This window comes from Ranitomeya imitator, chromosome 2 (genome assembly GCF_032444005.1).
Source record: "Ranitomeya imitator isolate aRanImi1 chromosome 2, aRanImi1.pri, whole genome shotgun sequence".
Taxonomy (NCBI): Eukaryota; Metazoa; Chordata; class Amphibia; order Anura; family Dendrobatidae; genus Ranitomeya; species Ranitomeya imitator.
Window position 1 is genome coordinate 556079043 of NC_091283.1, and position 24464 is coordinate 556103506.

General features: G+C 46.3%; 1 protein-coding gene across 1 annotated transcript in view; it reads right to left on the reverse strand.

The window, feature by feature from the left end:
• Positions 1-24464, reverse strand: part of NFS1 (NFS1 cysteine desulfurase) — a 68032-nt gene that overhangs the window by 23141 nt on the left and 20427 nt on the right. Inside the window, exons 5-7 of the mRNA XM_069751996.1 lie at positions 11712-11864; positions 11527-11620; positions 905-1039 (exon numbers count right to left, since the gene is read on the reverse strand). Of these exons, the coding sequence (XP_069608097.1) occupies positions 905-1039; positions 11527-11620; positions 11712-11864 (382 nt within the window). The remainder of the gene's footprint in view (positions 1-904; positions 1040-11526; positions 11621-11711; positions 11865-24464) is intronic.

The following is a 24464-nucleotide window of genomic DNA, read 5'->3' on the forward strand; positions in this document are numbered from 1 at the left end:
GTAATTTGATAGCAGCATGATATAAATACAGAGACATGGATTCCAGCAATATGTCACGTACTGGGCTGCTTGTTGCAGCTTAAATAAAACCAGCGATTTTATCAGCAGGAGATTATTGCTGGAGGACTTGTTTTCTCATGCCGTGTAGTCCTCCTGCTATGTGTAACTCCGCCCCCACCACTGATTGTCAGGTTTCTGCCTATGCACAGTGTACACAAAAAGCTGCCAATCAGTGGTGTGGGCGGGGTTATACAGAGCTCAGCATTCAGAGAACTGCTAGATCTTTAGCAGAGAAAACACAGATTTTATTAAAATAAAAACATGAAGACCGTCAAGAGACACATCGCTGGAATCAGTGTCTCTACGCCTACAACATGCTGCTCTCAGATTAATGAAAAAAAAAAACTGACGCCAGATTCCCTTTAAAGGTGCCAAAACTTAACTCCGTGAACAATAAAATAAATAGTGGTTTAAAATACAATGTCTTCATTTTACGCAGAGTTTGAATATCTATCAAATTAATACAGACATTAGTATAGCATTTGTGGATTGCAAAGTGTGTGAGAGTTGCTAATTGGGGAAAACCAGGAACAGATGGGTTCAGTTATTATCTGACTAGTTTTACTTGGCAATGTGTCTGGCAAGTGCTGAGCTCTCCCCTTTAATTGCCATAAAAAGTGTAATCGGGGGTTTCAGTGATGATGGTCAACTAACACCTGTCAAAACGTATACATATTCAAGGACTTGCATTTGAATAAAGAGAATTTTTAAATTATCAAAGCCCTAAAAAACCCTCCACAAAATTACATTGAGTTGTGTTGTAACCAAAGTGGCAAAATGACAGACTCCTGTGATAAAGGAGCTGGGACATCTAGGATAATGACACGACACAAGGACTGCGTACCTTTAGGACCATAAAGCTTATGTGCACTTATGCTCATGAGGTCGATCTTCATTTGATTTACATTCAGTGGTACCTTGCCTACCGCCTGTGCAGCATCTGTGTGAAAGAAGACTTTTCTGGAGCTGCAAAGATAACCTAAAGACAAAAAAAGTTGCCCAGTTTGAGATTTTCGTTTAAGTCAATTACTTTGATTAGAAAGTACTAACCCCACTAAAATGGGAAAAGCAACCAGCTATATACTAGCTGAGCAGATGGTCACTATTTATGTACATACGTTCTAAGTACAGTAAAATGCTAATTAAAAGGGAAAAAAAGAAATATACACACGGTGGGGAAAATAAGTATTTGACACATTGCTTATTTTGCAAGTTTTCTGCAAAGAATGGAGTGGTCTGTAATTTTTATTGTAGGAACATTTCATCTGTGAGACACAAAATCTTAAAAAAATAAAAAAACAGAAAATCACATTGTATGATTTTTAAATAATTAAATTGCATTTTATGGCATGAAATAAGTATTTGATCACCTACCAACAGCAGGAATTCTGTCTCTTAGGCTGCTTTCACACATCAGTTTTTTTGTTTCAGGCTAAATCCGGCTCTCAGGAGAAAAACCGGAACCGGAAAAAATAAAAACCGAATCCGGTTTTTCCCCCATTGACTTGTATTAGCGCCGGATTGCCCAGCGTTCCTTCCGGTTTGATGCCGGATCCGGCGTACACTCGATTCCGGCGTCTGGGAAAAAAACGTCTACTGTAACTTTTTTGTCTCCGGCGAAAAAGCCTGAAGCGCCGGATCCGGAGCTTCCGGCTGTTTGCTAGAATGGAAGCCTATGGGAGCCGGAAGACCTAACAGCTGTCAAAGGATACAGAGGACAAAATTGTAGACCTGCACAAAGCTGGGATGGGCTACAGAACAACAGGCAAGCAGCTTGGTGAGAAGGGTAAAAACTGTTGGCGCAATTATTAGAAAATGGAAGAAAAACAAGATGACTGTCAATCTTCTCGGTCTGGGGCTCCATGCAAGATGGTAAGGAGGATTCTGAGAAAGGTGAGAAATCAGCCCAGAACTACACTGCAGGACCAGGTCAATGACCTGAAGAGAGCTGGGACAACAGTCTCAAACATTACCGTTAATAAAATACCCGATCATGTATTTCATACCAAGTCTGAGAGTGTGTGCCACGCTCGAGAAGTGTGTGGTTTTATCTACCATTCCCCATGTTCCCCTGACTTTTCTTCACTATGGACATAGCTCCACTACTATTCCTTGTGTCATGGAACTATTTTTAATGTATTGGAATAAGAAGAGTACTACCCCAAGAATATCATCCCAACCATGAAGCATGGTGGGAAAAACATACGTTGGGAGTGCTTTTCTGCAAAGGGGACAAGATGACTGCACCGTATTGAAGGAAGGAAGGAAGGATGGATGGGTTCATGTATCACAAGAATTTAGCCAACAACCGCCTTCCCTCAGTAAGAGCATTGAAGATGGGTCGTGGTAGGGTCTTCCTGCATGACAATGACCTAAAACACATACAGCCAGGGCACATAAGCAGTGGCTCTGTAAGAAGCTCATGGTCCAGGGGTTACCTAGCAAGTCCCCAAACCTGAAACCAATTGAAAATCTTTCGAGGAAATTGAAACTCAATGTTGCCCAGCAACAGCCCCGAAACCTGAAAAACTAAAGAAGATCTGTATGGAGGAGTGGGCCAATATCCCTGCTGCAGTGTGTGCACCTTGGTCAAGAACTACAGGAAACATCTGACCTCTGTAATTACAAAAGATTTTTTACCAAATATTAAAGGGAACCTGTCACTTCCCCCATGCGTTTGTAACTAAAAGAGCCATCTTGTGCAGCACTAATGAGGCATTCTGACAAGGTGGCTCTTTTAGTTCTTGTTCCTGCCACTGATGAAAAAATAGTTTATGAAATTTGTCCCTCATATCTTGAAATCGTCCATGGGGCAGGTCTTTACCCCCTAATACAGACGCACCACAGCCGTCACTCATGGCCTCTGCGTGCCGAGTGCTGCCTCCTATTCCTTCAATAGCATTCCCAGCGCCTGCGCCGTAATTTTTTTTTTTCGAGCATGCGCAGTTGCGCTGCCCTTTGAACTTACAGCGCAGGCGCCGGGGACGCTATTGAAGGAAGAGGAGGCGGTGCCCGGAGGCCATGAGTGATGGCTGTGGTGCGTCTGTTATTAGGGGGAAAAGACCTGCCCCCGGGACAATTTCAAGGTATGAGGGACAAATTTCAAACTATTTTTTCAGCAGTGCCAGAAACAAGAACTAAAAGAGCCACCTTGTCAGAATGCTGCATTAGTGCAGCACAAGGTGGCTCTTTTAGTTACAAACGCCTGGGGGAGGGGTGACAGGTTCCCTTTAAAGTCTTGTTTTTCTATTGCATCAAATACTTCATGTATGAATAAGCTAATTAATTATGCAAAAAAATAGTTAAAAAAACTAAGCGATTTTCTGGATTTTGTTAGATTCCGTCTTTCACAGTTGAAGTTTACCTACGATAAAAATTACAGACCTCTCCATTCTTTGTAGGTGGGAAGGTTTGCAAAATTGTCAATGTTTCAAATACTCATTTTCGTGTGTGTGTGATTATTTGTATATATGTATAATATATATATATATATATATATATATATATATATATATATATATATATATATATATATATATATATTACACACGCACGCACATTTTAAACTTATATATACACTCACTTTAAATTTTGTCCGTCTGTAACGTAGGGGTACACAAACCATGCTTTCCTCTATTGTTACTGTTAAAAAAAAAATGTATTGTGGAAAACAATTCAGCTTGGCATCCTGGATGTGACCAAAAATGTACTGCAGCTGCGGAGCCGAACAGCTGATCAGCCAGAGTGCTCTGCAGCTATTCAGTAAGCACTATTACTTGCCAAACGAGGGAGCCGAACATATCTGTAATTGTGATACTGGGGTTTGCCCTCTCTCATCTTGCTCACTCCCTGCTGCAAGCAGGGACAATCAGAAAGGGAGTGAGCGCTTCACCCCACAAAGCCTGTTTTCACCGTCCTGTGAATTTTTTTGCAATTCTGACCACTGTCACTTTATGAGGTAATAACTCTGGAACGCTTCAACGGATCCCAGTGATTATGAGACTGTTTTCTCATGACAGTATACTTCATGATAGTGGTAAATGTCTACTTCACATCAGAACAATTTTTGAAACATATTTCTTTTTTTTAGGCAGTTAGAAAGGTTAAAAGCATACCAGCGATTTCTTATTTTTCCAACACAAATTTACAACACCATTTTATATTTTTTAGGGACCACACCACATTTGAAGTAACTTTGAAGGGTCTATATATGACAGAAATACCCAAAAGTGACACCATTTTAAAAACTGCACCCCTCAAGGTGCTCAAAACCACATTTAAGAAGTTTATATAACCCTTCAGGTGCTTCACAGGAACCGATGCGCTCACAGTGGCTCAGTCACCAGCGATTCTCAGCATGGATGTTTGCATATTGGCACCGTCCAGGTTGAAAACTATTAATCCCCAGACATGGATTACGACGTGGGACAGAACAACGGACAGGTGAGGGATATTGTTGTTTTTGTTTTATTACAAGAGATGAGGGATTCGGTGGAATTAGGGGAGTATAGCTGTGTTTGTTGTTTTGAAATAAAAAAAAGAAAAGTGTGTTTTGTTTTATCTACTATATAATTGTCTAAGGGTCACTTCCGTCTGTCTGTCTGTCACGGATATTCATTGGTTGCGGCCTCTGTCTGTCATGGAAATCCAAGTCGCTGATTGGTCGTGGCAAAACGCCCACGACCATTGCCACGACTAATCAGTGACGGGCATAGTCTGGCAGCGAAATGGCCGCTGCGTAACTGCCCTGCAGTCCGAGGTGAGTGCTCACACAGGGTTAATGCCAGCGTTATTGGACCGCGGTGTAATGCACTCCGTTAACGCAGCTATTAACCCTGTGTGACCAACTTTTTACTATTGATGCTGCGTATGCAATGCGAGAAGGGCCTGCCATGACGTCACGGTCATGTGACCGCGACGTCATCACAGGTCCTGCGCTCATACCAACCCTGGGACCGGAAGCTGCCGCGTGCACCGCACACAGGCGCCAGGACTACAAGGGGCCTTCGGAAGGTGAGTATATGTTTATTTTTTATTTTAAGTCTTTTTTAACCATGCATATAGTGCCCACATTGCTATATACTACGTGGGCTATGTTACATACTGCGTGGGCTCTGTTATATACTACATCTCTGTGCTGTATACTATGTAGCTGGGCAATATACAATGTGAGTGTCCAATATACTACATGGCTGTGCAATATACGTGCTCTGTGCTATATACTACGTAGCTGTACAATATACTATGTGGCTGTGTCGGTTCTGTTACATACTACATCGACTGTGCAATATACTACGTGGCTCTGTTATATACTACGTGGCAGTGCAATATACTACGATGTATGACGTGGCTATGTTATATACTATGTGGCTGACCAATATACTACGTATCTGTGCAATACACTATGTAGCTGTGCAATACACTACGTGGCTATGTTATATACTACGTGGCTGTGTCATATACTAAGTAGCTCTGCTATATACTACGTACGCTGTGTTACATACTACGTAGCTCTGTTAGATATTAGATATTAGATGTTAGATATCGGTTGAGTTATATACTACGTCACTGTGCAATATAGTACATAGCCTGTGCTATATACTACCTACATATTCTAGAATACCCGATAAGTTAGAAATCGAGCCACCATCTAGTTTGAAATAAAAGACTTTATTCTAGCTGTCTTTATTTACCATATAACTACAGGATTAGTAATGTTTAATCAATTCAATGATCAAAAAATCCACATGTGCTAGCTATATAAGCTGCAATTAGTCTGCTATTTTTTGGATACTAGATCCCCTGTACCTTCCAGGCTGATTGGTAGCCTGCATTATATTGTTTGTCATGCGGTATTTGTATAGCCTTTTTTGATAATATAACGCTTTGATCATATGCTATATGTGAATGGTTACCCTGTGGTCCCTCTTTATCTGAGATATTTTTCGTTTTTGTTATTTTCTGTTTAATGTTTATATATGTGGATTTAATAAAACAAGTATTTTTATATATTTATGAGTATGATGTGCTTTTTCGGTCTCATTGCAGTTTATTGCAGTAGATGACACTGATGGAATTAGGATTAGTAATGTATAGGTGTCTTATAGACGCTTCTCCATTACTAAGCCATGGGCTTAATGTCACCAGACAATGCAAAGGTGACTTCAAGCCAAATATAAACCGCACTTGCCACCGCTACAAGGCAAGTGGGAAGATCCGGGCAAAGTGCCAGAATTGTCACATTTAAGGCGATGTTCACATTTGCGTTGCTGGGCGCAGCGCCATCGACGCATACGTCATGCGCCCCCATCTTTAACATGGGGGGGCGCATGGACATGCGCCGGTATGCGTTGTACTGCGTTTTACGACGCATGCGTCATAGACGCACAAGACAGGGCGCAGAGGACGCTACTTGTAGCGTTTTCCCTGCGCCGAAAGTCTTGATCGTAGGGTCTTATGACAACGCATGCGTCGCAAAATGCTGTGTTGTGTATTTGCGTTGTTGATTGCGTTGTGTCGCCCACGCTGCGCCCAACAACGCAAATGTGAATGTAGCCTAATAGATGCACCTTTTCTGGGCAGCTGTGGGCTGGTTTTTTTAGGCTGGGAGCCTATATCCATGGCCCAATATCAGCCCTCAGCTGTCTGCGTTAAGCATGGCTGGATGTCACAAATGGGGGGGGGGGGGGGGAACCCACACCGTTTTTGTTCATTATTTATTTAAATAATTTAAAAAACAGAGTGGGGACCCCTATGTTCTTGATAACCAGCCCTGTTAACAGTGACAACTGAGAGTTGCAGCCCCCAGCTGTGAGATTTGCCAGGCTGGTTATCAAAAATACAGTGGAACCCACGCCATTTTTTAAAAAATTGTAATTAAGAGAGCTGCTCCTGCTCTCACTGTTATTAGCGGCAGCAGGTGTAGGCTGATGGGAGCAGTAGCCCCATCAGCCGACGCCAGTGACCGGAGGTAAACTTTACACCTCCAATAACAGCTGTGGGCTCACGCTGTCATTAGACAGCGCGGGAACCGTGGCTGTCTGACCAGCGGTAATTATTTTACCGCCGATCACGGTTATGCACATGACAGAGTGGCGAACACTGGATGTTCGGAGCCCCCCATTCAAGTCAATGGGGTCCGGGTACTGTTCTGGTACCCGAACCCAAACTTTAACTGTTCGGCCGAACCCGAACATCCACGGGTCCGCCTATCTCTAATCACTGCAACTATCTCGACTCATAAAATGAAGTTACCGTATATACTCGAGTATAAGCCGACCCCCCTAATTTTGCCAAAAAAAACTGGGAAAACTTAATGACTCGAGTGTAAGCCTAGGGTGGGAAATGTAGCAGCTACTGGTAAATTTCAAAAACAAAAATAGATATCAATCAAAGTAAAATTGAGACATCAGTAGGTTAAGTGTTTTTGAATATTCATATTGAATCAGTAGCCCCATATAATGCTCCATACAGTTCATGATGGGCCCATAAGATGCTCCATACAAAATACGCCCCATAAGATGCTCCATATTAAAATATGCCTATGCCCCATATAATGATGCACAAAGGTTAATAATAGCCCCATAAGATGCTCCATAGAAACATTTGCCCCGTACAACGCTGCATAAAGGTTGATGGCCCCATAAGATGCTCCACACATTATGCCCTATAAGATGCTCCACACATTATGCCCCATATGCTGTTGCTGCGTTTAAAATAAAATCACATACTCCCCTCTCTTCGCTCAGACCCCCGGGCACTGGCGATATTCACCTTCCCCGTTCCACCGCTGCGCGCCGCTCTATCTTCCATCCTCCGCAGTAACTGTTCAGGCAGAGGGCGCGCACACTAACTACGTCATCACGCCCTCTGACCTGAACAGTCACAGCCAGAGGACGGAAGGCAAGGCGGCGCACAGTGGTGGAACGAGGAGAGGTGAATATCGCGCAATGCTCACCTCCCCAGTCATACTCACCTGCTCCCGGCGCGGTCCCTGGCAGCGTCTTACTGTCAAATGGTCTCCAGTAGCATGCGGCATCTTCCCATGTTCAGCGGTCACGTACCGCTCATTAAAGTAATGAATATGTATCCATATTCATTACTTTAATGAGCGGTACCACGTGACCGCTGAACACAGGAAGAGCTGCCCGGAGACCATAAGAGATGCAGGGACCGCGCCAGGAGCAGGTGAGTATGTGACAGCCGCCGCTCCCCCTCCCTCCCCGACCCCCTGGGACAACGACTCGAGTATAAGCCGAGATCATCTCGGCCTACACTCGAATATATACGGTAATGTTATTTGTTATTTTTACCATACAACCCATGCTGTAGAAAAAAAAAAATATATATAGTCCCAGTGATCCTGGAGCTCCCCCTGCCGTCCCACGGTCTTCGGTGCTGCAGTTCTTCCTCTATCAGCGGTCACGTGGGACCGCTCATTAGAGAAATGAATAGGCGGCTCCACCTCCCATAGGGGTGGAGCCGCCTATTCATTTCTCTAATCAGCGGTAACGGTGACCGCTGATAGAGGAAGAAGCTGCGGCACCGAAGACAGCTGTCCGGGAGAAGGAGCCGGACGCCAGGACCAGGTAAGTATGTAATATTCACCTGTCCGCGTTCCAGCCGCCGGGCGCCGCTCCATCTTCCCGGCGTCTCTGCGCTCTGACTGTTCAGGTCAGAGGGCGCGATGCGCATATAGTGTGCGCGGCGCCCTCTGCCTGATCAGTCAGAGCAGAGAGACGCCGGGACCGGACGCCGGAACGAGACGCCGGGAGCTGCAAGCAAGAGAGGTGAGTATGTGTTTTTTTTTTGTTTTTTTTTTTTAACTGCAGCAGCAGCAGCGACAATGGCAGAGCTTTCTATGGGGCAATATGAACGGTGCAAGAGCACTATATGGGGCAGAGCTTTCTATGGGGCAATATGAACGGTGCAAGAGCACTATATGGGGCAGAGCTTTCTATGGGGCAATATGAACGTGCAAGAGCACTATATGGGGCAGAGCTTTCTATGGGGCAATATGAACGGTGCAAGAGCACTATATGGGGCAGAGCTTTCTATGGGGCAATATGAACGGTGCAAGAGCACTATATGGGGCAGAGCTTTCTATGGGGCAATATGAACGGTGCAAGAACACTATATGGGGCAGAGCTTTCTATGGGGCAATATGAACGGTGCAAGAGCACTATATGGGGCAGAGCTTTCTATGGGGCAATATGAACGGTGCAGAGCACTATATGGGGCAGAGCTTTCTATGGGGCAATATGAACGGTGCAGAGCACTATATGGGGCAGAGCTTTCTATGGGGCAATATGAACGGTGCAAGAGCACTATATGGGGCAGAGCTATAGGGCAATAATGAACGGTGCAGAGCACTATATGGGGCACAGCTATAGGGCAATAATGAACGGTGCAGAGCACTATATGGGGCACAGCTATAGGGCAATAATGAACGGTGCAGAGCACTATATGGGGCACAGCTATAGGGCAATAATGAACGGCGCAGAGCACTATATGGGGCAGAGCTATAGGGCAATAATGAACGGTGCAGAGCACTATATGGGGCACAGCTATAGGGCAATAATGAACGGTGCAGAGCACTATATGGGGCAGAGCTATAGGGCAATAATGAACGGTGCAGAGCACTATATGGGGCACAGCTATAGGGCAATAATGAACGGTGCAGAGCACTATATGGGGCACAGCTATAGGGCAATAATGAACGGCGCAGAGCACTATATGGGGCAGAGCTATAGGGCAATAATGAACGGCGCAGAGCACTATATGGCACAGCTATGGGGAAATAATGATCTATTTTTATTATTGAAATTCACCGGTAGCTGCTGCATTTCCACCCTAGGCTTATACTCGAGTCAATAAGTTTTCCCAGTTTTTTGTGGCAAAATTAGGGGGGTCGGCTTATACTCGAGTATATACGGTATATATACACACAAAAAAATAGGGGAATTGATTTTTCCTTTTTTCACTCACCCGCCTAAAAGTTAATGGAAATTATTCAATAAATTATATGTACCTACAATGGCGAATAAAAAAGTACACTTCCCTCAAAAATCAAACCCTCATGCAATTATATTGATGGAAAAATAGAAAAGTTAAAGCCCTTGGATTGAGAAGAGAAAAAAAAAAACACTTGCTCCTAAATGTAATTTCAACAATCATGAAAATGTAACCGTACGATATCTCATCTACATAGGTTAACATTACAGACAAACATTCATATCCAATAACCACCATATCAAAAACTGAACTCCTTGTGTTTCCTCCCTCTACTAACCTACCTATGCCTGACATTGCTATTTCCGTTTGTAGTTCCTCCATTACTGCACAGCAACTCTTGTCTTGGAGTCACGCTTGATTCCGAGCATTCATTCACCCCCACATCTGATCACTGGCTCGCTCTCGTTGTCTGTACCTCAAAAACATTTCTAGAATTCGACTATTTCTTACTTTCGACTCTGCAAAAACTCTGCTTCTCTTATTCCTTCTCGTCTGGACTATTGTAACTCTCTACTAATCGGTCTCCCTCTTATCAAACTCTCCCCTCTCCAATCTGTCTTGAATGCTGCAGCCAGGATCAGATTCCTCACCAACCGTTACACCGATGCCTCTACCTTGTGCCAGTCATTACACTGGTGACCCATCCACTCCAGAATTCAGTATAAACATATGACCCTCACACAGAAAGCACTCCATGGCTCAGCACCACCCTACATCTCCTCCCTGGTCTCAGCCTACCACCCTACCCGAACTCTCCATTCTGCTAATGACCTGAGGTTAGCATCCTCAATCAGAACCTCCCACTCCCATCTCCAAGACTTTTCACGTGCTGCGCCATTTCTTCGGAATGCACTACCCAGGTTAATTCGATTACTCCCCAATCCACAGTTTTAAGCGTGCCCCAAAAACACATTTCTTCAGACTGGCCTACCGTCTCAATGCATTAACCTAACTATTCCTGTGTTGCACATTCAAAATTTTTACCATAACCAGGTTCCTCGCATCTTGTTCTCACACATTTTATGCAGTTAATAGCCCTCTATGTCTGTACTGTTACATACTTAGGTCGATAACCGGTTCATGCACCTTTACATGAACACCTAAATTCTTACACTATGGCTGGTCTGAACAACGAAAGCAATTGTTACCATCCACCTCTCATGTCTCCCCTTTTCCTCAAAGATTATAAGCTTGCGAGCAGGGCCTTCATTCCTCTTGGTATCTGTTCATCTATGTGTTTATTGTATGCTTAATGTCTATTGTCTTTACAAGTCCCCTCTAAAATGTAAAGTGCTGCGGAATAGGTTAGCGCTATAGAAAAAAAATTATTATTATGTGGCCTGGCCTAAAGAACAAACCTGAGCTAATATTGACAAGTTTCTGGTGTCGCAATAAATAAATTGTTCATTGCTGCCATTTATTCTATCATTATTACAGAAAGCTGAAATTTACCTATGTCAGCTATAGGTTGCTTGACTCCAATTTCATTGTTCACAGCCATGACAGACACCAGGCTTGTATCTGGCCGAATGGCTTCTTCTAGAACCTAAAGAAAATGATAATGTTTACTCCAAAGTAAAAATCCAATTTGTAATTACAATGCAGAAAATGCAGGAAAAAAGTAAATGAAAAATAACCTTTAAATCCAAGAGCCCATTCTTCTGGACAGGAAGGTAAGTTACTTGAAAACCTTCTGCTTCTAATGAGCGGCACGAATCCAGGACACACTTGTGTTCAGTCTGAGTGGTGATTATGTGTCTTTTCCGAGACTTGTAGAATCTGGCAACACCCTTCAAATCACAGGTCAAATAATGCACAGTTTAGAAAAAAAAAGTAAGTGCACCTTAAAATAGGGATTTTTGTGTACTCACCGTAAAATCCTTTTCGCCGAGCCACTCATTGGGGGACACAGGACCATGGGTGTTCTGCTGCTGTCACTAGGAGGCTGACACTAAGTTGAGACAAAAAGAGTTAGCTCCTCCCCTGCAGTATACACCCTCATGCTGGCTTCCACAGACCCAGTTCAGTGCAAAAGCAGTAGGAGATTAATAACAATATATAACATAACATTAGAGTATAACATGTCAGAGGAAGTCAAGAACCAAAAGAGTAACGAGCCGTAAGGCTAACAGGGTGGGTCCTGTGTCCCCCAATGAGTGGCTCGGAGAAAAGGATTTTACGGTGAGTACACAAAAATCCCTATTTCTCCTTCGCCACATTGGGGGACACAGGACCATGGGATGTCCCAAAGCAGTCCCTGGGTGGGGAACAATACAACCAAATAACTGTGTACCATCTGACTACAAATGCACGATGGTCGCCTGCAGAATACGTCTGCCAAGGGCCACATCCGCGGAAGATTGAGTGTGGACATTGTAGTGCTTTGTGAAAGTATGCAGGCTAGACCATGTTGCGGCCTTGCAAACCTGCTCCGCCGTTGCCTGGTGCCGAATGGCCCAGGGACCACACATCAACCGAGTAGAGTGTGCCCTAACCCCTGCCAGGATAGGTCTGCCCCTGACCCGATAAGATTCTTGGATAGCCGATCGGATCCATCTGGCTATCCTGGCCTTAGACGCAGCTGGACCCTTTCTGTGACCCTCTGGGAGCACAAAGAGGGAGTCCGATTTGCGGAAGGGAGCAGTCCTAGAAATGTACCTCCTGAGGGCCCGTACCACGTCCAAGGTGTGAAGGGCCTTTTCGACCCTATGTCTAGGCTGTGGGCAGAAGGAGGGAAGAATGATATCTTCAGTAAGGTGGAAGGATGAAACCACCATAGGGAGAAAAGCCGGAGATGGGCGTAGGACTACTTTGTCCTGGTGGAAGGAGAGGAAGGGCGCCCGGCAGGATAGTGCGGCCAACTCCGAGACGCGCCTGATAGATGTTACTGCCACAAGGAAGGCAACCTTCCAGGAGAGGATGGTCAGAGGGACATCCCCCAGAGGTTCAAACGGAGATTCCTGAAGGACGCTTAGGACCAAATTGACATCCCAGGTCTCTAACGACATTCTGTAGGGGGTACCACGTGGGAAACACCTTGAATAAAAGGTCCTGACTTGCAAGTTAGCAGCAATCTTACACTGGAACAACACCGATAACGCTGAGATCTGACCCTTGAGGGAACTGAGCGCCAGGCCGGAATCCAAGCCGGACTGGAGAAACTCCAGAATGGAGGGAATGGAGAAAACGAGAGGAGGGCGACCGCGGAGCCTGCACCATGAGAAGGCTTTCCAGGTGCAGTGATAGATGCTAGCGGAAGAAGTCTTGCGAGCTCTGATCATGGTGGCGATGACCTGCTGGGAGAAACCTGCTTGAGTTAGGATCCAGGTTTCAACAGCCCCGCCGTTAAAGGTAGGGCCCCTGAGCTCTGGTGGTAGATCGGTCCTTGGCGAAGCAGATCTGGGTGGTCTGGTAACCGCCAGGGGACGTCGGATACAAGATGAACGAGCTCCGCATACCATGCGCGATGTGGCCAATCCGGGGCGATAATCACCGGAACCCCCTCCATCTTGATTTTTCAGATCACTTTCGGCAACAGAGGAAGCGGAGGGAACACGTACGGGAATTGACACCGGTGCCATGGGAATATCAGTGCATCCACCCCGACAGCCCGGGGATCCCGAGAACATGCTATGAAGTTGGGGACCTTGGAGTCTGGACGCCATCAGGTCCACGTCCGGAGTTCCCCAGCGAAGGCAGATTTGTTGAAAAACCTCTGGATGGAGTTCCCACTCCCCTGAGGTGAGACCCTGACGGCTGAGAAAGTCCGCCGCCCAGTTCTCAACGCCTGGAATGTGCACTGCAGAAATGGTGGAGTGGTTGGTCTCGGCCCAACGGAGAATGTCGGAGACTTCCTGCATTGCCGCTCTGCTGCGGGTACCCCCCTGATGGTTTATGTACTCCACCGCTGTGACGTTGTCCGATTGAATTCGGATTGGGTGACCCGCGAATAGGAAATGAAAGCCTCTCAGGGCAAATATGATAGCTCGGATCTCCAAGATGTTTATGGGAAGTTTCGACTCCCGAATCGTCCAACGCCCCTGGGCAGTGTGGTGGCGAAACACCGCTCCCCAACCGAGGAGACTGGCGTCGGTGGTCACCACCAGCCAATGGATCGGGAGAAAAGACCTCCCCTGGTTGAGAGATGATTCCAAAGTCCACCATTTGAGCGCTTGCCTGATCCGCAGGGGAAGAGGACATGGCCGGTCGAGAGTTAAGGGACTCCTGTCCCAATTGTCTAGCAGGGCCTGTTGGAGGGGACGGAGATGCAGTTGAGCGAAGGGGACCGCTTCCATTGTGGCCACCATCTTCCCCAGGATCTTCATGGCAAACCGAATGGACTGCAGACAAGGGCGACAGAGCATCCGGGCTCCCTGCTGAAGCGCTTGGGCCTTGGACCGAGGAAGTGAAACCAGCCCCTTTGACGTGTCCAGGATCATGCCAGAAAAGAGATCCGTCGAGCTGGAACAGGGGAGGTCTTGTCGAAGTTGATTAACCAGCCCAGGCGCGAAAGGGAATCCAATGTAATGCAGACTCTTGCTTCCCAGGCACGATAAGACGGACCTTTGATCAGAATGTCGTCTAAGTATGGCAACACGACCACTCCCCAGGAGTGTAGAATGGCCATGACAGCCGCCATGACCTTTGTAAATACCCTGGGCGCAGTGGCAAGACCGAAGGGTAAGGCCGTGAATTGAAAATGGTTCTCTAGGATGGCGAAACGAAGGAACCTTTGATGTGGTGGAAAGATTGGGATATGAAGATAAGTATCTTTGATGTCTATTGATGCTAGGAACTCGCCTCCCGACCGGAGGGATTCCATCCTGAAGTGCCATACTTTTATTATACTTGTTTAGGAGCTTCAGGTCCAAAATGGGGCGCATCGTCCTGTCCTTTTTTGGCACGACGAAGAGGTTTGAGTAAAAACCTCTGAATATCTCGTGTTCCGGAACCTGAATGATGACTCCGTTTTGGCGGAGGGATTCGATGGCGCAGTGAAGAGCACAAGACTGAGCTCCCGAACCTGGGAGACGAGAGGGAGAAAAACGTGCTGAAGGGGAGGCGGAGAATTCTATTTTGTAACTAGAAGACACCAGGTCTCTGACCGATTCGTCGTGAATGACGGAAAGCCAGACGTGTTGAAAAAGAAGCAGGCGTCCGCCTACTTTGGAGGTGTCGACTGGAATACTCCCCGAGTCATCGTGAAGGAAATCTGGAAGGCCTGGAACCTCTGGTTCTGGGTTGTCAAGGATTTCCTCGCCAGGTCTGATTCGGTCTGTAAGAAGGCCGAGAGTCTCTGTCTGTGCGTGTAGATAGATCAGATCTGGACGATGCTGTGGAGTTGGACCAGAAAGGGCTACTGCGAAAGGGGCGAAAACGAAAATGTTGTTGGCGCTGAAAGGCAGCTTTAGGCCTGTGTTGAGGGAGGAACTTGCTTTTCCCTCCTGTAGCATCGGAAATAAGCTGGTCCAATTTTTCTCCAAACAGACGTCCGCTCTGAAAGGGAAATCAGACTTTTTGAGGAGGAATCCGCACGCCACTCTCTAAGTCAAATAGCTCTCCTGATGGTGATGGCGTTTGAAGCCGCGGTTGCTGCACAGTCCGCTGCGTCTAATGACGCGTACATCACAATCTGCAGCCATAGCAATTTGTTTGGCGAAGTCCGCCGCCTCAGATGGAAGAGCCTGGTCCTGAATGGATTTTGCAAGGGCATCTGCCCAGAAAACCATTGCTTTGGCGACCCATGCCGCAGCGAAGGAGGGAGATAGGGAGGAACCTGAGGCTTCATACACTGAGCGCGCCAGAGAATCTAACTGGCGTTCTGTGGGATTTTTGATTGAAGCCCCGTCAGGTACTGATAAAAGCGTTTTGGTAGCCAAACGCGATACCGGAGGATCTACCAGCGGTGGTTCCGTCCAATCTTTGACCAGATCTGCGGAAAAGGGATACTTTGAATCCAGGGCCTTTTTACCCGTAAAGCGTTTATCCGGTCGCTCCCTGTGCCGCCAAACTATCTCTAGGAAGTCTGGATGGGAGGCGAACACCTTATGGGATCGCTTGGTTCTTGTAAAGGAAACTGCGTGATCCGGAGCTGAATTAGGGTCATCATTAATCTTTAGAACATGATTGACAGCCTCAATGAGGGAGTCAACAGTTGATCGGAACTCCAGAGAATCCGGGTCCAGGGACACCTCAGACTCATATTCCGAGTCGTGATCGCTTCGAGTCCGTGGAGAGGGTGAGCGCGAAGTGGAGCTACCAGAGGCTGAATGGAGTGGTGAATGCTCAGGAGAGGTAGTGCGTATCTGTTTTTTGAATGGTCGTACCTCTTTTGGGTGAGAGCGGCCCTTGCTGGCCGATGATTCCCCTGTTATAGAGGGGTCTCTTAACCCAGGAAAACGAACGCCCCGCTCCCCAGAGGGGGCATGAAGGGATTCAATCACTTTGGCTAGCGAAGCCATGGATTGTGACAGTGACTCGGCCCACTCAGGGGGGCTAGATACACTGGGGTCGGTAGCGGCTGAAGGCTCTTGGGCACATTGGGCATCACAGGCAGGGCAGAGAGGGGAGTTTTGAGGCCGAGGGAGAGGAGCTGGCAGGTGGTACACGCAGTAAAAAAGGTGGTATGTACCTTAGTGGTCTTTTTAACCCTTGACTGTGACATGTTGTACCTCAATGTGAGAAAAAAAAGAGGCTGCTAGTGGAAGCTGAGGGGTAACGCTGCAGGGAAGCACTTAGTGCTGTCTCCTTACCCAGGTCCTGTGCCCCGCAAGTCGGATAGGTGGTGTGGAAAACAACCTCCAGAGCTGCTGGCGTGTGGAAGAAGCCGGCTGGCGCTGCTGTGCAGAGGGAAGATGGCTGCCGAGAGTTTGTGGGGTAGTCTCGCAGGGAGCGAGAAGCGCCAGGACCGGAGGGGGAGCCGCAAGACTGATGCAAACGTGGGCGGGGCTTACCAGAATGCGGCCTGCACTAGGCCAAAGCCGGGGACTAAACTTTTGGCTTCAGCTGGCGCGCACCGGCGGACCGCCGGAAGGACGCCGCAGAGCCCTTACCGCCATGAAGCCCTCCCAAAACACTGGAAAAACCTGACCCCTTATCTGGACTTACCCCTATGGGGAAGGGGGGGTCTGAAAACCTTGGATCTCCTGTATCAAGGTAGATAGGACGGTGCAGGGTTAGAGGAGTCTCCATCCACCATCCCCTTAAAAGGGGGGTGGAGAGGAACCGTCCGCCTCCTTCCATCATCCGCTTTTTCAGTGGTGATGCAGTGGGAGGCTGCACGGACGCCACGGTGGAAGAGTGCCTCTGAACAGCCAAGGGGATGACCTGGTGGGCAGGGCAGATGTCCGGCAATAAGGCCTGGCTGCAGAAGAGGATACTGGAGGTGACACTCCAGTGCTTGTCTGTAAAACAGGGGGGAGATCGGTGCCCTTGAAGGGGCCCGTCGCCCCAAAAGTCAGCTCAGGCAGTGGCAGGAGAGGATACGGAGAGGTAAAACTCCCGTGCTCGCCTGTTGTTGGTTCGGGGAGATCGGAACATGAAAGAATTTGTCGCCCCTACGTCCAGAAAAGAAGGTTTAAATCCAGTGTGCCTCCTATGGACACTAAGCTTGAACTGGGTCTCTGGAAGCCAGCATGAGGGTTTATACTGCAGGGGAGGAGCTAACTCTTTTTGTCTCAACTTAGTGTCGGCCTCCTAGTGACAGCTGCATACACCCATGATCCTGTGTCCCCCAATGTGGCGAAGGAGAAAGGGACTGTTCGCACAGAATGACTGCTGAAATCAAGTATAGGCGCTCTGAGTTTCACGATGTGGCCAAACATTTTATGGGAACCTGTCGACACTTATCTGTCCTACCAGCTAAAAATATCATTTTATTCAGTGTCAGCTACGCATTCCCTAAATACTTTTGTAACCCCCTGACTCCCCATGTATCACCCATGAAAACCTTTTATATCTCTCCCACAATGTATGCTAATAGGGTCCGTCCAGTCCGATAGGCCTGGCTTTGGTTCACTCCCTCCACCCCTCTCTCCGGCTGCTGGACACAGTCCTTGATGTTGATGATGCAGGCACGATGTCTCACAGCAATCTGCATCATCCACGTCAAAGACTGCGTGCAGCAGCCGAAGAGAGGGGTTGAGTGAGTGAACCGTAGCCATGCCCATCGGACTGGAAGGACCCTATTAGCATACATCGCAGGAAATATAAAAGGTTTAAAATGGGGATACATGGGTAGTCGGGGGTTACATAAGTATGCTTAGATGACATTGAATAAAATGATATTTTTAGCTGGTAGGACAGAAAAGTGGTGACAGGTTAACTTTAAATGCACCTTCCCACCTGCTTAGTTTCCATCTATCGCCACCCTTCTCTAGTCGTACAAAACCAAAGCTGTCAATCAAAGAATAGGGGGTTGGAAATAGATGGAAAACAATCAGGTTGGAAGGTGTATTTAAATGACTGGCCCCACCATTTGGTTTGAACAATCATTCTGTTCTGACAGGGTCCCTTTAAAGGGACGCTGTCAGTAAGACCAACCATCAAAATGATGCCTTGATATCTGTGATCCGATGTCTTGTTCCAGATAAATCCACATTTTTCTTAAATATAAATGAGATGTAAAGATCTGTGAGCTGGACACAGCTCTCCCTGAGAATCTGCCTCCGGAACTTATTTTAAAAGAAATGGGGGATTACGAGTGTGAGACATGTAATGACTGACAGTTCTAATCACACTCATTACAAATACATCTACAGCTGCAGTTGTCGGCTCACAGTTCTGTCAGCTCCGTTGCAGAACTGTGCCCGATTTCCACTCACACATCTTCAGCGTCCATCTCACAGGCAGCCAGTGTGGAAGGAAAAGATAACTTTGTCTCATAAACACATCTGTAATTGCTGTTAGCTCTACTGTACGGTCTCTTGAACCACACTAGCTGTGTGAGAGGAAAGCTAAAGTGTTAGTTATAGTCATGCACAAAGTCAGTAGAGGGTATGATGCTCACCAGAAAGTCCTTTGACCTGACCGATCCATGCAAATATGGAACACAGCCACCCGTCGGTTGGGTGCATAAATAAGTCCAAAGAGAAAAAAAAAAAAAATGTTACTCTTTGGACTTATAGTTATGCACAGCTCTGCGGCTGAGCTGACAGCAGAAGAGAGGTGCCACTGCAGTGAGATTTGGAGAGCGGACTGTCAGTCATTATGTCTCACAATGGCAACGCCCCCTTTCATTTAAAATAATCTCTGGAGGCAGATTCCCAGGAAGATCTATGTTCTGCCAATAGATCTTACCAGCTCATTTACATCTAATATATAATTGCCTAGAATACTACTTCCTGCAATTTGTGCCAACTTCCGTGGCTTTGTCCGGAGCTAATGTCCGGAGCTAATGTCCGGAGATTAATTGCCTAGAATACTACTTCCTGCAATTTGTGCCAACTTCCGTGGCTTTGTCCGGAGCTAATGTCCGGAGCTAATGTCCGGAGATAATGTCCGGAGATAATGTCCGGAGATAATGTCCGGAGCTAATGTCCGGAGCTAATGTCCGGAGCTAATGTCCGGAGATAAGTGACGTCAACAGTGTCCAGTGTCTGATTGGTTGCCGCCTGCTGCGAGCGAACAATCAGAAACGTGCCGTACTGTGACACACTCCGCCCGCCATTTTGGTGTGATTTTTGAATTTTTACCTCACAGCAAGTTTCTACTGCGTGGAGGCGGGCCCAGTGACGTTGCTCTTCAAGCTCCTGCCGAATTTCGTCAAAAAAATGATAATACCATTTACCAAAACTATATATATTTAGTTGTGAAGTGGTTCAGTGACATTTTCACACCAATTTTGAACTTTTGTTTGGTGTTTTCTCCATATACTGCCTATTATTTTTGTTCTTTCTTACTATTATTTATTAATTGTATTATTCTTACATTTGAATAAATAAAGTATATATGGATTCTAGACTCCCGATTCTTTAGAATCGGGCTGCCATCTAGTCTATATATAATCGTCTAAGGGGCACTTCCATCTGTTTGTCTGTCGGTCATGGAAATCCCGCATTGTTGGCGGGCACAGTCCGGCCGCGAATTCACCCCTTCCTACTCTCTGTCAGCGCCCCCTCCAGTCAGCGCTCACACAGGGTTAATGGCTGCATTACACAGCGTTATGCCGCGGTGTAACGCTGCTATTAACCCTGTGTGACCAACTTTTTACTATTGATGCTGCCTATGCAGCATCAATAGTAAAAAGATCTAATGTTAAAAATAATAAAGAAAATAAAAAATCATTATATACTCACCTTCCGGCGCCTTTCCCGCTCCTCACGATGCTCTGGGCCATGCATTGCGGTCTCGCGAGATGATGACGTAGCGGTAAACGGCTGCCCACTCTCCCCAGTCCCACAAGCTCGATGTCTCGGGGTAATCCTTGACACTGATCTCTCCTTCAAACCGCATATCCAAGCCCTTTCCACTTCCTGCCGCCTTCAACTTAAAAATATTTCACGGATCCGTACTTTCCTAAACCAAGAATCTGCAAAAACCCTAGTTCATGCCCTCATCTCTCGCCTCGACTACTGTAACCTCCTGCTCTGTGGTCTCCCCTCGAACACTCTCGCACCCCTCCAATCTATTCTAAACTCAGCTGCCCGACTAATCCACATGTCCCCCCGCTATTCCCCGGCCTCTGTCAATCCCTTCACTGGCTCCCCATTACCCAGAGACTCCAGTACAAAAGCCTAACCATGACATACAAAGCCATCCACAGCCTGTCTCCTCCATACATCTGTGACCTCGTCTCCCGGTACTTTCCTGCACGCAACCTCCGATCCTCACAAGATCTCCTTCTCTACTCCCCTCTTATCTCCTCTTCCCACAATCGCATACAAGATTTCTCTCACGCATCACCCCTACTCTGGAACCCTCTACCACAATATATCAGACTCTCACCTACCATTGAAACCTTCAAAAAGAACCTGAAGACCTACCTCTTCCAGCAAGCCTACAACCTGCAGTAATCACCAATCGACCAAACCACTGCACGACCAGCTCTATCCTTACCTACTGTATCCTCACCCATCCCTTGTAGATTGTGATCCCTCGCAGGAAGGGTCCTCTCTCCTCCTGCACCAGTTGTGACTTGTATTGTTCAAGATTATTGTACCTGTTTTTATTATGTATACCCCTCCTCACATGTAAAGCGCCATGGAATAAATGGCGCTATAATAATAAATAATAATAATAATAATAATAATATACAACATCGCTGTGCTCTATACTACGTGGCCTGTGTTATATACTACGTGGCTGTGCTATATACTAGGTGGCTGTGCCACGTGGCTGGGCAATATATTACGTGGCTGGGCAATATATTACGTGGCTGGGCATATACTACGTGGCCTGTGATATATACTGCATGGGCTGTGTTATATACTACATCTCTGTGCTATATACTATGTGGCTGTGTAATATACTATGTGGCTGTGCAATATATTACGTGGCTGGGCAATATACGTGTCTGTGCTATATACTACGGGGGCTGAGCTATATACTACGTGGGCTGTGTTATACACTACGTGGGCTGTGTTATACACTACGTGGGCTGTGTTATATACTACGTGGGCTGTGTTATATGCTACGTGGGCTGTGTTATATGCTACGTGGGCTGTGTTATATGCTACGTGGGCTGTGTTATATGCTACGTGGGCTGTATGCTACTTGGCTGTGCTACATTTCTCTGCTGTATCTGTGCATCATGAATCGTGGTATGTGTTAAAGAGGGGGGCCCACAGACTCTTTCGCCCGGGACCCTCAAAAACCTGAAGCAGGCCCTGGCTTCACTGATTGGTCACACCAGGCCGCGAACAATCAGCCGGCCACGAATTGGCGCGGAATTTGAACCACGCTTCGCTAATTGGTCGAGCCCGGCAGGCCGAATCCTGTGTAAAAATTGCATTATTCTGAAAACTTCATAAATAAACTACATACATATTCTAGAATACCCGATGCGTTAGAATCGGGCCACCATCTAGTATTAATAAAATTGTGGATTTCTCTGGAATGAGACATCACAGATATCAAGGGATCATACAACCCCTGGCAAAAATTATGGAATCATCGGCCTTGGAAAATGTTCATTCAGTTGTTTAATTTTGTAGAAAACAAGCAGATCACAGACATGGCACATGTCCATAACTTTTCCCCTATGCTTGGTTATAAAAAGTAGCCATTGCTGACTACCACAGTTTTTGTTCTTGATTTCTATTAGTGTTTCTTAAAGCCAGAAAGTTTCCATTTGAAATGACTTTAGTTTTGTGCCATGTCTGTGATCTGCTCTATTTCTATAAAATTAAACAACTGAATGAACATCCTCCAAGGCCGATGATTCCATAATTTTTGCCAGGGGTTGCATTATTCAGTTTCGTATGCCCTACATGCCCATATAGATAGCTTAGGAGGGGTGATCCTACTGACAGATTACATTGAGATCATAAAAAAATACAACCAGATATTTTCTTATTATACCAGATCTAATCTCATTTTAAAAGATGAAGGTACCGTATATACTCAAGTATAAGCCGAGAATTTCAGCCCATTTTTTAGGCTGAAATTGCCCCTCTCTAGGGCTTATACTCAAGTCAAACCCAGGGGTCGGCAGGGGAGGTGGAGTGGCAGCTGTCTAATAATACTCACCTGCTCCTGGCACGGTCCCCGATTCCCCGGCAGCGTCTTCCTGTAGTGAGCGGTCACATGGTACTACTCATTACAGTAATGAATATGGACCCCACTCCACTCCCATAGGGGTGGAGCCACATACTCATTACTGTAATGAGCAGTACCATGTGACCGCTCACTACAGGAAGAAGATACCGGCGAAGCAGGGACCGCGCCAGGAGCAGGTGAGTATAAGCAGTGCGCGATATTCACCTGCTCCCCGTTCCACCGTCGCTGCGTCTTCTGCATCCTCTGCACTGACGCTCAGGTCAGAGGGCGCGGTGACGCGATTAGTGCGCGCCGCCCTCTGCCTGCGCAGTCAGTGCAGTGGACTGGGAACGTAGCGGCGGCTGGCGGAACGGGGAGCAGGTGAGTATAGCAAGTGCCGGGGGCCTGAGACACGAGAGGTATGTGATTTTTTATTTTTTTTTTTATCGCAGCAACAGCATATGGGGCAAATGATTGTATGGAGCATCTTATGGGGCCATAATCAGCATTTATGGAGCATTACATGGGGCAAATGTCTGTATGGAGCATCTTATGGGGTCATAATCCGCATTTGTGGAGCATTATATGGGGCAAATGTCTGTGTGGAGCATCTTATGGGGCCATAATCAACATTTGTGCAGCATTATATGGGGTGTATTTTGTATGGAGCATCTTATGGGGCCCATCATGAACTGTATGGAGCATTATATGGGGCTCCTGATTCAATATGGATATTCAAAAACACTTAACCTACTGATGTCTCAATTAATTTTACTTTTATTGGCATCTATTTTTATTTTTGACATTTACCGGTAGCTGCTGCATTTTCCACCCTAGGCTTATACTCGAGTCATTAAGTTTTCCTAGTTTTTTGTGGCAAAATTAGGGGTCTCGGCTTATACTCGGGTCGCGAGTATATATGGTAAGTGAAATATCTATTTTCAATCACATAGCCGCCCCCCTTCCCTTGTGACTACACACAAAACTATTATATATGTACTAGCTGGCCCGTGTGAAATTTTCGCACATTGGTTGTCGGGGGTGCAGGCAATTTCAGGACAATCAAGCTGGTCAAATGTAAATGTATTTAATGAGATGATGAACACAGAGAGGTATGTGTCTCACTGTATATATGTTTTCATGAATATTTGAGCCCATGGATAAATTATATGTCCATTTTGCAAGCCGGCGAGAAATTCTCGCCATACGGATGTCACACGGATGCTTACATGTGAGAAAATCGCATCCTCGCACTGCACACGGATGACATACGGATCACTGTTCAGGGAACATTTCTGCAATTCTCATCAGTGTAAAACGGACCAGTTTTTTTTTTTTTTTTAAACGTTGTGTGTGACTCCAGCCTAAAGGAGATCCTCCAACATTAAACATAGTGGTATTTTACATACTGATCAGAAGGGGTCTGATTGTCAGGACCAAAAGAACAGTGACAGCAGCATTTTTTTCCCCTCCATAGCAGCATTGCCATTTATCTGCAGTGTAGGGAAGTGCAACACGGCCGTATGTATGTGAACGGGGCAGCTCCCTGTACAGCAGTGCCACTTTGACAGTAAAAATGATGAAGGAGAATTTACCCCCTAACTGAGCGTATTTACACTATTGTATAATAATTGGGAATATCCCTTTTTTTAAAAAAAGTAATATCTGCAGATTATTTTACCTTTTTTTCCCCC